The following is a 13225-nucleotide window of genomic DNA, read 5'->3' as shown; positions in this document are numbered from 1 at the left end:
ACTGTGCTCCAACACTCCACTATGTCTCCTATAAGAAAGATAGAGTGCAGAGAGCGGAGAAGTGGCTAAGACAGTCCTTTTCTTTGTTCATTTCTCTATTTGTAACAGACACTGTAGTCAGGGGCAGCTTCGGTGGAATTGACTCTGCTGTGAGCATCCACGATCACAAGAGGAAAGTTCCCCGAAGTCCCAGAAGGTCACATATTGACAGTGGAAAAAGAAAAGGGAAGTGAAAGACAACCCCCAGCCCCCCTCACCACCAAGCATTTAGATATCAATCTGGAGTGTTTCTTGAGGGAGCGGGGAGGCTGCTCTGTATCACAGGATCTGAGCATGGTTGGTGCAGATAAGTCGGATCCAGTGACGGATGGAGAGAGGTTCCTGTTCCCTCTCAAAGCTGACACAAAGTGTTACAATACAAGCTGACACAGTCCACATACTGTCACTCTTTTATGGTTGAACAAAAAAGTCAGACAGAAACAGCCAGAAGATTTATTGCAACATTGACAGAAAATTGATACTTGAAGCCTCTCTGGTTTTCAAAACTGGATGGATATCTACTTCTGTCACTGGTGCTTAACATTTGAACATTAATGTCGGGTGCACATTACCTGGCTGCACAGTAGTGGAGTGAGCTCCCCACTGACATCACACACCCTACATATCTTCTGTCGCACGCTGAAAACTCACCTGCTCAGTTTGCACCTTGACCCATAAAAAAGCCTTTCTCTCTCTCCCTTTTATTCTTCTAAAATGTAACGTTTGAAGCAGTTCAGCTTATTTGATGAATTTGACTTACTTGCACGATTTTTGTCATTTTTGGGACGTAGCCACGTGTTTGAACGCACTTATTCTAAGTCCCTTTTGACAAAAGCACCCGATAAACCTCTAGAAAGCATTTTGTTTCAACTGTTTCCCACCAGGCTATCTCCTCTCAGCTCTTGTGTCTCATCTCTAATCAAATAAAGTATCCAACGAAGGATAACAACAAATATTTCCTCCATATTCAAAATATTTGTTTAGAGTTTGAGTGGATGCATCCTGCCTCAGTTCCACCAAGAGTGAATCCACACCTGTTTGTGTTTTTCCACAGGCTTTTGTATTCAATCATACGGCCTTCTTTAACAAAAGTCCCTTTGGTTACACATATTTATTTGTGCTCATAGGAACACATCCACTTTTTGAAACCTGAAGGACACTATTAGTCTAATGAGACCTCTAGTTAATTATTTGTTATCAAAACAGTCAATCAACTAGCCGACACTCACATCAGATCCACTCTTAAACACATTAAAGTGGAGGATGAATTGAGCAGACAAACTTTTCATTACTTTAAGTCTGAACAGTGTTTGTTTTAAGAACGGAATATAATTTCTACTGATCATATTTCATAATTCCAGTGTGTTAATACACACCGTGCCTCTCACTTGATGTTTCTTGGGCTCTGGCGACATCTCCTGTGGGATGAATTTGATTGGTCCCTTGATCTGCCGCCTGGACCTCTTGGTGCCATCAGGTAGCGTCTCCATGGCGATATCGGCCTCATCACTGCTCGCCTGGTCACACTCGGAGCATTGCCTGCGGAGAAGGAAGAGAACTCGTCTCAATGAACTGTATTGATTTTATTATCACCAGCTGGAATCTTTAGTCTTGAAAAAAAAGAAGCATGAAGATCAAAATGTAAAAAAACAAGTGACACAATAGAGCAGCAGCTGCAAAGCTCTTCTGAGGGGACAAGACCATAACACCAACATGTCCCTTATGTCCAGGAAGAGGAACACTGGAATACATCCTCAGCAGCTTCCCTAAAGCACTTGGGGAGGGTCGCTATCACTGGCACCACGATCAGGTGCTGAAGGTAGTTGCTGAGTCCATCTGCAGCACCATCAATGACGTCCAACATTTCCGACCAGCAAGACACGTCATCGCATTCGTGAGAGCGGGAGAACACCTGAACCCCAAATCGAAAAACAGCACGACTGGCACACGAAGGTGGACCTTGGGAAACAAATGAGATTCTCTGAAGACATCGTAGAATGGGGGTGGTGGGCGTGATGTATACCTACCGAAGTGGGAGCGAGAGGCTTTGCAGGGACAAGCCATGAGTAGAGCCTCAGAGGCTTCAGAAAAAAAGCTTTACAATGGCTGTGGATCAGAAGGGACAACACGTGGACTAATGCTACTTGAACACAGGCTGGCTCAGATCACCAGGGAGAGGGGGTCTGAAGTTGAAAGACCAGAAACCCCCACTGAAACCTGGTATTATCGCTGATGATGTGTACAAGTGCATCTCTAGATGTTTGTACTTATCATATAATATCTTAATTCTGATAGCAAGTAAAATAGTTGAGTCGGCAACCTGGACACATATATGTACTGCTAAAATGTGTGTCTCAGACCACCTGAATGTGGTTTGAGCAGATCTTAATGCGTCCTCATGGCGTACTGAGAGCTCTGCACTTGTGATTGGATCACCCAAGATACATGTTAATGCCAGACAGGAACATATGAATCTTCTCATCTCATTCTCAGGCAGAAACGGATAGGCCAATTTCCAAAAATGTTGAACTACTCTTTTAACTCTTTGATTTAAATCATTTAATTGGATAAATTACTCATAAAAAGATGTACAGAAATCCAAAATCCAACAAATTCTTTAATCAATCCTTATCAAAGACTATGTGTAAACTGATGTATAATCTACAGCAGGTGCACATAGTAAAAGTCTATTTAACACAACAGAACACTTGTAGTAACTGCCATCTTTATAGAGAATGCCTTCTTCCTTCTAATGATCACTGTCACTGTTTGTTGACACCAGGGAGATGTTAAAAGTTATACACCATGCTAACAGTGTTGCTCTTGGGATGGCAATTACCATTGGTCCATCTCTTTAGTCCAGACTGAAATATCTTGACAAATATTAGATTGATTGTCGTGAAATGGTTGTACAGAAATTAATGGTCCCCAGAGGCTGAAACCTAATGGACTTAGGATGAATTACCATGAAATCTGATTTATGACCTACATTTATGACATACACAAGATGAACTGTATCAACATTTATCATACAGTATTTCGCAGTAAAGCAACGTGTTGGAAACCATAGCCATAATAATGTTAGCTAGATTAAATGGATCTGTGTGGATATGTGGCATCCACTAACGTCTCATCCAGAGCTGTCATGACATCAGAATTTTTATTTGCCCAATACTAGCAGAACTAATTACATTTCTCAAGCTGTACTTTAACTAATGTTAGCATGACGACACATTAAACAAAGATCGTGAACACGGTAAACATCATACCTTCTAAACATCAGCATGTTAGCATTAACACGATGAGCATGTTAGCATGCTGGTGTGCATTCTAGGGGCACCTAATAAACTTGGTATCATTCAAAGTTCAAACCCTGAAACTTTTTAGGAAACAGTAGTGTACACACCATACTGGGATTTGGTGCAGATGATCATATATTCCCCATTTATAAGTTGTATAATGCATTGTTTATATTCTACTGTAATTTAGATATTTCAAGAACTGTTTATACATTTCCTGTGTGTAGCATGGAGGTGGCAACAATTGCATTTCATTAAGTAATCCTGGTATTGTATAATGACAATAATAAAGCCTTGAATCCCTAAAAAGGGGACTGCCCTACTCAGAATTTCTACCACAAACGATGGTGCATATCTTCAGTTCCTGGAACTGTTTAAGCATTTGAAAAAGTCTACATCGAAAATGTATCAGACCTTCTTGCCAATCCACAACCCTATTAGGTAATACTGATATTTACTGCTTCAAGTCAATGGAAATGGATACTACATTACAATCAGTACACACCCAGCATAGTACCCTTTAGTCTCTGTGGTTTTTTGTACATGCACAACTCTGCATCCACACTCTTTACCAATCAAATGATTTCCAACTTGAACCAAATAAACCAAAAGATAAATAACTGAATGCTTCAGTCACAGACAGACTCGTGTCCTGTGTTGTAACACTTTCATAAGTGGAAAAAGCAACTCACTAAACAACTGGATATCTTAGAACTATCATAGGTGTTCTAAAGATATACAGATGCACTAAATATCCTCTCTAGATAAGGAACTGGAGCAGTTGAGAGAAGCGACTGTGACATTTCCACCATCTCAGCATCCGTCATCTGATAATCCTGCTGCCACCAACTGGCCTGAAATGTCAGGACTAATATGAATAAACAAACTATGGATCATTATGTGTTTGTGCTTCTTTCAGACAAAGAGTGATTATGAGAAGCTGTCCATACTCACATAATTATGATATCTTATGATGTTAGTATCCACTTTGATTGTCAGTGGCATTGATCTTCCAGTATCAATTCAATTTAATCTAATGAATATTACATAAGTATGTCACACATTTCATAGCACAATGGCCCTGCAGCATCCTAAACATTATCCATCTGTCACTGTAACTTAAAGCAGAGCACTTGATTGGTGGAGCTTGTTAAGTATTTTGGAGTCCCTCGTTCCTGAAGTTTCATAAATTCTTCCCTACAAGCAATGTTGTGTGGCTCTCAGTTGAAGCACTTCTACATCTTGGATCAGCATGAAACACTCCCACTTACGTTAACAGTACAAAACATGAAGAACTATGTCGGCAAATATCTGGTCCAGGTACAAGCCTCTGTGCATAAAAACTTCGGGAAGAAGTTAACCACAACTCCAAAGGAAGAAACATCCAGTGGCAGAGCTTAAAATGTTGACACAGGTGCTGCTAATGGCAGGCAGAAGCTAAGGATTACAGTGTTAACACAATCTGCAATTTTGCGTTAATTAAAAAAATACAGCACTATGTTTTGTTCTCAACTGCTGCGTCTGATTCGTGCTTCTGACTAGCTTCATTACCATAGCAATGGTAGCCAAGGGTCATGCGTATCTTAGTATTTAGACCCATCCATCATGGTATGACTTACAGAGAAACGCTGCTCTCTCTGAAATTAAGTTCAAATAATTACATGACATTGATTTGACATTTTAAAAAATTAGAGTATGTGCACTCATGTTCAGTACTACAGTACAAATGCTTAGAGATACTCTACCTTTGACTCTATCAACAAAATACAAGTGTTAAAATGTAATAATTATTACATCAATGAATTTTTTTACAGGTGACAATGAATGTTTTGCTCAATCATTGATCTATCACTTCTTGCTTGCACATTGTTACAGCAGAAGCCCAATTGTTTTTTCACGTGCACAATGAATAAAGTTAACCTTCATACTAACGCTTCCTACATGCGTCTTAATAAATGTGTTTTAATGTGAAGGCAGTGGAACGCTTTTAGTGCTAAACTGCCACAAATAAATAGGAAACTAAAGTTAGCTAATGAATGCTTGCCTCATTTTTCATTAAAGTCAGTCATAACAAAATATTTAGACATTTTACAGCGTTTCTAGCAGCAAATGCTCTATTGGTAAAACATAGTAAAGCAACTTGGTCTAGGCTTGTGAGCAAAACGAAGAAAAAGATCAAAGAGCTAGCCAAGAAGCTAGATGTAGGACAGAAGTTTTTCACAGTTTGGGCAAACTTATGTCCAAGTACATCTGTGAAATTCTGTTCGATGGTAAACTTGGTCTCTTAGAATTACATAAGCTAAGTCCAATTCTTGGATGGCGGTAATGGTCAAATGTCATCCTGTGTAGGACATTCTGCTCTGATGACTGTGTAAATGCTGGGTCAGGTATAGCTGGACTCTGTCCTCAACTATCCTTCATGTCACCTTCAATTCTAAAAGCAAACATAAAATCATGCACACAGGAATCTACTGTACATAGAGACCAAAACACACAGAAAGTTACAGCCAACATGATGTAGGCGAGGGAAGGCAGACACTCACTTGAGAGAGGTTCATGATAGGAGCATAGACCTCTATGTTTTTGTATGACATGGCCAAAGTGTGAACGTTTGATATCTTCAGGTAATATATGCATCTTATTCTATTGTATAGTTCATGCTGTTTTCTCTTCCAAGAAACATAACTCCACCATATATGTAAGAGTGTGGCTGTTTCACTGTATGCTATGTGTTCCCAGATACAATTTACAGTATATGTTATCCCCCAGGAGAAATACCCCACATACAGTGGTTTCTGCCTCAACCTGTTGTGTTCCTCTCATGTTCTCTGTACAGTCTTTAACGTCTCTCACCAGTAGCTGTTTTTGGTCTTCTTGGGCATGCGTGTTAGTGGTGGCTCCAGGCAGCCCAGGTGGTAGTAGAGCTTGCAAGTGTCACACAGCACCAGCAGGTGTTGGTCCTGGTTCTTCTTGCAGATGCCACAGCTGTAGGAAAACGTGACATTATATGTGAAGAAAGGCTGTCTGTTGGTGTTTGGTGTCAATGTTGAAATGTATAAGTGCTGACACACAGTGTTGTCTGAAAAACTGTGACTGATGAAATTTCTGTGTTTTCTAAGGCTCGCCATCTACACAGGGATTTTATCAGAAGAAAACTGACACACTCAATCCCCAGTAGTCTAAAACAATGATGGGCATATGCAGTAAGAGACTCCATTTCTGCCCCTGGCATTTGATGATATTTAAAACAAATGCACCCTGGTACCCCCATTACCCTTCATGTAATCCCTCTTATTCTCTCCCTAGCATCTTACAAGACAGTATGTGTTCACCTGTAGAGGATTGCTGGTAGGCTGGATGCCTTCCCTGGGGCTGCTCCCTCCTTCTTGCTGGGCTTCCTCTCTTTGGGGGCTTTCAGAACAGCTGGAGTGTTCAGTTTCTGCCAAAAAAAGGTGCACAAATATGTTCACGTTATGGTTATGAGCAGCAACATTTCGTCCCAGTGACACTGCCCCGTCTTCCCATCCGTTCTGCTCATAAACACAATGTCAAATACCATGCTGGTTTTGATATTGATACTTGAGCACTCAAAGAAATGATAACAATACATATTAACATTGGGAATGTTCAAGGCAAATCTGACCATACTTTATTAGATCAGTATTGGGAAATGAATACAGATCAAAGTACCATTCATTTTTTGCAGAACTTAACTGTGTTATGTCCACCTCAGCCTGCTAGTGTTGCAGCACACTGGTCTCCTTATTGATAGCTAGGCTCTACAGTGTGGGCATTTCATTCCATATGCAAGTAAAAAATGAGGCCATGTGAAGATAAAATGGTATTTGGGTGTGTTGCATCAGGGACTGACTCTGTTTTGAATCCCAGGAAACCAACTGAATTGGTAAGTTACAAAGCTGTTATCCCTCTTCTCTTATTAGCAAAGAGCAGAGTACATAACATTCAGTTTGCAGATTCTCCTTTTTAGCTGGTGCTGACTAAAACACTGACACTATCCACCATGAGGTCTGTGGAATGTTTTGTTCAGAATTTGGGTTAGTTAACCTCCACAATTTGTTGTCAATGACATAATGAAGTGTGATTCTGTTATCACACAGCCTAATATTGGCATTAAACCGAGAAAGTCATTTTGGCAGGTAGTTTAGTTTTTAAAACGTTGTTAAAAAGAGCAAATTATCAATCATCTGTTGTGAGGCCTAGCTGAATATTCTGTCTCTGAACATATTAAACGACAGTTTTACCACACAAACTACACACCAGACAGAAGAGTGCTGCTAATGTCAGGGGATGAGTGACCGTTTATTGAACACCTGCTTTGTGTTGGCTGAGAGTTTAGACTGTCCAAATAAAATGTTAGCCAAAACAGAGCTGTAAAAGTTCCCTTACAGCAGCATTGTGAGATGATGCGAAGGGAACCTGTTGTATGTGGCAGGTGAAAAGCAGCCGCAGACAGCCAGTTTATTCTCCCCTGCATCTCAGGTGCATTGCTGCCATGTGGGTTAATTAGAAAACTTATCTCGTAGGGGCCGAGTCTGTCACTAAACAGACAAGGTTTTCCCTAAGGAGGTTCTAATCTGGGCGCGTTCACTCTGCCTGCAGCACCGAGAGAGCGTGCCCACAGGGAGGTCTGATAGATGGAGGGACTGGGTGACCAAAGCACAAGGGGCTGCCGGGGCTATCTCCTCAACCTGGACTGCAGTCTGCCTGCATCCGACCACGAGAAAGCGGCTCTACTGCTGATATGGAGCAGTTTCAACATTGTTAACATGCTTTATCAGACAGATGAAGAAGTTTAAAGGAACAGATTATAAATAGTGAGTGGAAACAGTCAGCTACACAGTCAAGATTTAAGCTGTCTGGCTTCCTACCACTCTGTTCTGTCCTCAGGGAAAACTCATCAAAATATTACAGCACAGGAGCAAACTTGGTATTTTCTGTCGCCAAGAGCATTTTCATTGTATTCACTACTGTAAAACAACAAATATCAAACTGTGGCACAAAACGTCACTTAAAAACAGCTCTGCATAAGCCAGTAGGCTCCTTCATAACTATGCCTAGAAGTGCCAATTAGCTGCAAGACTAACCCAGCCACGCTGGAATCTTTGGGCCCTAAAGCTATGAGAATCTGATATTCCACTGGATTGAGATTCATCAGGGATGCTAAAATCTCTGAGAATTATGCAAGAATGGCAGCCACTCTCAGTAAAGTCTGTACGCAAAGAACCCGGGTTGTCGCACTCAAGTCCGTTTTTCTTCCTTTACCTTAAACTATTTCAGTCTGAAGGGTGCTTTGATTCTGACTTGTCCTGGCATGTCTAAGTCCAGATGGAGTTTTTTGCCTCTCCGACTCTGCTGGCTGCTGGCTGCTCCCACCAGACAGCAAAGAAGCCAGCTGTTTTCAATTTATTTTCTCAATCCTAATGTTTATGTTTAGAGAGCCACATTTGCACAGTCTCCACCTTTGCTTAGGGGCAGTTTTATAACCACTAAAGGCAGTCCATCTGCAGTATTTCTGTTCTGTTACAAAGCGCACCCATGATTCTTGTGTAGGTGGTAAAAGACGTCAGTGGTCTGCACCATAATTTGCTAAAAAGGTACCATCCTCTGGTCCAGGTCAGACTTCATACCTAAATCACATCCATAAGACAGAGGTAGCCCATCTTTCAGGTATAAGCTCCTTGTTTTGTCTTGGCTGGTCTGAGTCCTTCTCCTGTTCAGAATTATGCTTTTCCATGCCAACGCTCTCCTCCAAGTTTGTTTGTGTTGATGCAAAGCATTGTCCAACTGGCGAAAAGTATTACCCATAAGGAGTGAGAACATAACTGCCACAGACATGGATATAAGCAGCTCACACACCATTTACAGAGGCCACTGTCTATCACTGGACCCCAGTGTATCTTTTTTATAGGTTTAAACAGTTAAAAACAGTCAATCCCTCCATCCCACTGCCCCAACTACAGATCAAAGTATCATGCTTCAGAGAGTGTCATTCCTGGAGTGATGTGAACAGATGCCAATGGTCTGGTTTAATATCCGGAAAGGAAGATTGATAAATTGAGAGGGAAATATTAAGTTCATTATTAACAGAGGTCAACTAAGAGACATGACAGAATAAGTAAACAGACACCAACAATAAGAATAAGAATAATAACATTAATAATACGAGCCATCCGGTCCCTGAATAACCAAAGTGAGAGCTGTCTCCGCATTCTCAGCACAAAGTCAAGCACGTTCTCAGTGGGTGTTGGTCTCCATCAAGCCTACCCCTTGTCACTAATCCTGTTTGTGATATTCATGGACAGGATCTCAAGACGCAACCAAGGTAAGGAGACCTCAGAATTGCATCTCTGCTTTTAGCAGATGATGTGACCGTGACCTTCAGCATGCGCTGGGACAGTTAGCAGCTGAGTGTGAAGCGGTCGGGATGAGAGTCAGCACCTTTAAGTCTGAGGCCGTGGTTCTCTGCCGGAAAATGGTGGATTGCCCCCTCCGGGTTGGGAGCGAGTTGCTGCTCCAAGTGAGTGGGGGGGGGGGATTAAGTATCTCAGGGTCACAAATAAGGGTAAAATGGAGTGCGAGATGGACAGCTGGATTGATGCGGTGTCAGCAGTAATGCAGGCGCTGTACTAGTCTGTTGTGGTGAAGAGGGAGCTGAGCCGAGAGACGAAGCTCTCGGTTTACTTGTCGATCTACGTTCAAACCCTCACCTATGGTCATGAGATCTGGGTGAAAGAACGACATCATTGATACAAGCGGCCGAAAAGAGTTTCCCCCGTAGGGTGTCTAGGCTCAGCCTTAGAGATGGGGCGAGCGTGGGTGGGCAGGGCAGCATCCCTCCATCATAGAAATATTCCTTGCATGGCCAACACAGAGGCAAAGGACAATGTGCGAGACTTAGCTGGAGTCACATATGTGTCATCCTCCCCAGTAGTGCCAAAAAGAGCGACCAGAGGGTTAGACTATAGGTTGAAGTTAAGGACTAGGGACGGGGAGAAGGACCCCATCATATTTGCTTGAAGGTCTGGTCGACTCTAAACTGGACCACCCTGTAAAACTTAGCTCTGTTATAATATCTGCTGCCTAACAGCTGTTTAAACCTGATGGTGTTTTATAGAGGCTGGTGGAAAATGTCTTCTGAGTGTTTTCTTGTGAAGTTACCAGGAGTCCTAAACTTCCAGGAGCATCAGGAACAAAAGCACAGCCTGTGTACCGAAGAGGAATGAAACTCCCAGTCAGGGACATCAATAATTTCTGTAAATGCACAGGCAGGATGATAAATTGGAGATGAAAATGTGGCAGATAGATGACACAAAAGCATGCGGTGCTGTGACTGATGTTGCTAGTTAAACCGAGCATGTTCATAATTAGGTGATTTATGGTGGTCATTGCAGATTCACTGCCAGTTTTCTTTCTAGTCCCAGTCCATTCTGCTGCCTCGCCACTGCATTATTGCCATTTGACCATTTATCTACACAGCTAATACTCTCATTGACTCCACTTTGAATAAGTCTTATTATGGCTTTAGCTGGTACTTGTACACTTAAAACTACAGTGACTACACTGTCCGACCACAGCGGATATAGTATAATTTTTTTGGAATATTTTTAGGTAAAGGAACAGAGTTATCTGTTTCCGCTTGTCATTTGCTGAGTTACTGTTGTTGATGCCACTGTATACCTGGCCTCTTCAGTTGCCACGATTAACCCGAGTGTGCATGACAGCCACCTCTGCAGACAGGGGCTTTGGAGGCGGAAATGAAACGCAGGAGGAGGGAGCTTAATTTATTCTCGTCCATTTTATTATTTACACTATCACACTGGTAAACTGTTTTGTTTTTCTGTATGCACCAGACACACCAGTATGAATGGACCATGATTTTCTAATAGTTGAATAGTCATTAAATACTTCATAGTGACTATCAAAAAGTATTTGCTTGAAGTGGACATCTGTAATTAGTAGCTCTATTACTGGTTGGGAGAAGAAGTATCATCATTGCACTAGAGGGGGTGTGATAAGGTCACAGAATGCAGACTTTACAAAGAATGCTAGGATCATTGGAAATTATTCATAAGTGTGAGCACAAAAGCGGCATATTATGACCAGCACTAAATGTATAAATATTTGTAATATTAAAGATGGGCATAACATCAGCAGTAATTACAGAGGAGAACTCTTTATGTAACTCTTTTTAGTTTGAAGCTAGTTTTCACTCTCTAAATTGGTTTGAATTAATTTATAGTAATGTCTGTAGCAAATAAATGTATAATCTAGAACAGGGATCTCAAACTCTTCTTTTTCAGTCAGTGAGCAGCCACTGGACAGACCGTTCTCTCACACAGAACTTTTAGCAGAAAAAAACAAGGCTTGGTCGAAACCTAGTGTTGTGCTCAGTACTCTGGAGCACCAATAAATATTGTGTGCTTCTTCTCAAAGAAATTCAGTAAACATCCGTTGAATTAGTGTCAATGAGAAGGAAGCCCTGTCTTTGCTTTTGCCATTACAGCATTTTGAAGTCTACGTTGGTTTGAGCTCAGTGCCAGTCCTTGTCTATTCAGACCACAATTCACTTGTGTTTTCTGCCCGTATGCGTTATCGCAATCAGCGACTATGCACTGGTCATTATTGCTACAGGATTTGAACATAGAGATTAATCACATAAAAGGAACTGATAATCCGTTAGCAGATGCTCTATCTCATGCCGGGTCCTGAGTTTCAAACATTTCTTAAGGGGAAGAAATGTTTGATCTTAGGTGGGGGGGGTGTTATGACTCAGGTCATAATGTACTTTTGAATGCGACTGTTTCTGCTGTGTTTCCCCCCTGGCTGAGGGTGGTGCTTTTTCCCTGTTCTGTGCTGATTGGCTGGGGTCCTGATAGCACCTACTTTAAAATGGCACCTGCTGAGACCAACTCCACTCCTTCTCTTTCCTGGCTGTGTCACCTTGTGTTTTGGGATTACTTAGACTGAACTAATCTCTATTGTGAATATTGCAAATGTAGACTAAAAGCCATCCCTGGTAGATGTAGGGGTGAGAAGTCTTTTCTTTTGATTCCTTGTTTTGTTAGGGAGACGGGTAAGAGCCCTGTATTTTCTTTCATTTTCTTTTCTTAAGTGAGGAAAGTTAGTTGATGTTTTTGTAAAATGTTGTGTTTATTGTTTTGGCCTTTTCTCACCCTGAAGCTGAAAACTACCTGATAATAAATCAATTCTGTTTGGACTGCATCTGCTGTGGTACAGGTCACGGTGTGGGAAAAGAGAAGAGTCACTTTCTTTGTGTTATGCTCAGGCTTCTCCTAGGCTGGATGTGCCAGGGTTTGTACCATTTCTAGGGCAATTTGGCTATCAGAAATAATTATCAAAGATAATTAATAATTTTATTGATTAGTGGGACTTAGTGTAAAGTCCACCTCGATTGGGGCGCCACCTCGATAAACAAGGAAAAAGCCAAAAAAGCCAATTTAACTGATTCAGTCTCATTAATAAAACTAAACTATCAATTTTGCAGCCAGAATTACCATACTGAGAGCTGGATTGAGTCTGAGAGTCTGTATTTGTATAGCGCGTCATTGCGACAACTCAGAGCGCTTTTAGATAGATAGATAGATAGATAGATAGATAGATAGATAGATAGATAGATAGATAGATAGATAGATAGATAGATAGATAGATAGATCATCCTCATTCACCCATTCACGCATCCTTCATACAGGAGGAAATAAGACTATCTCGACTATTCTTTCACACATATTCAAGTTGGGGTTCAGTGTCTTGCCCAAGGACACTTGGCCAGCAAGGGAATCAAACCAGCAACCTTCCGGTTGATGGACGACCCTCTCAACCTCTGAGCCACGGCCGCTCAAGCGTCA

At 41.5% G+C, this 13225-nt stretch overlaps 1 protein-coding gene across 4 annotated transcripts in view; it reads right to left on the bottom strand.

Annotated features, from left to right (window-relative positions):
• phf14 (PHD finger protein 14) overlaps positions 1-13225 on the bottom strand; it is an 88852-nt gene that overhangs the window by 43160 nt on the left and 32467 nt on the right. For 3 of the 4 annotated variants that reach the window (XM_070845936.1, XM_070845939.1, XM_070845937.1), the window contains exons 12-14: positions 6671-6777; positions 6192-6323; positions 1416-1578 (exon numbers count right to left, since the gene is read on the bottom strand). In XM_070845936.1, the coding sequence (XP_070702037.1) occupies positions 1416-1578; positions 6192-6323; positions 6671-6777 (402 nt within the window). The remainder of the gene's footprint in view (positions 1-1415; positions 1579-6191; positions 6324-6670; positions 6778-13225) is intronic. The other variant, XM_070845938.1, reaches the window with a different exon arrangement.

The sequence above is a fragment of the Pempheris klunzingeri genome, chromosome 16 (assembly GCF_042242105.1).
Source record: "Pempheris klunzingeri isolate RE-2024b chromosome 16, fPemKlu1.hap1, whole genome shotgun sequence".
In the NCBI taxonomy this organism is placed as follows: domain Eukaryota; kingdom Metazoa; phylum Chordata; class Actinopteri; order Acropomatiformes; family Pempheridae; genus Pempheris; species Pempheris klunzingeri.
The sequence above is the reverse complement of the archived record's forward strand: the minus strand, read 5'-3'. Positions and strand labels throughout refer to the sequence as shown.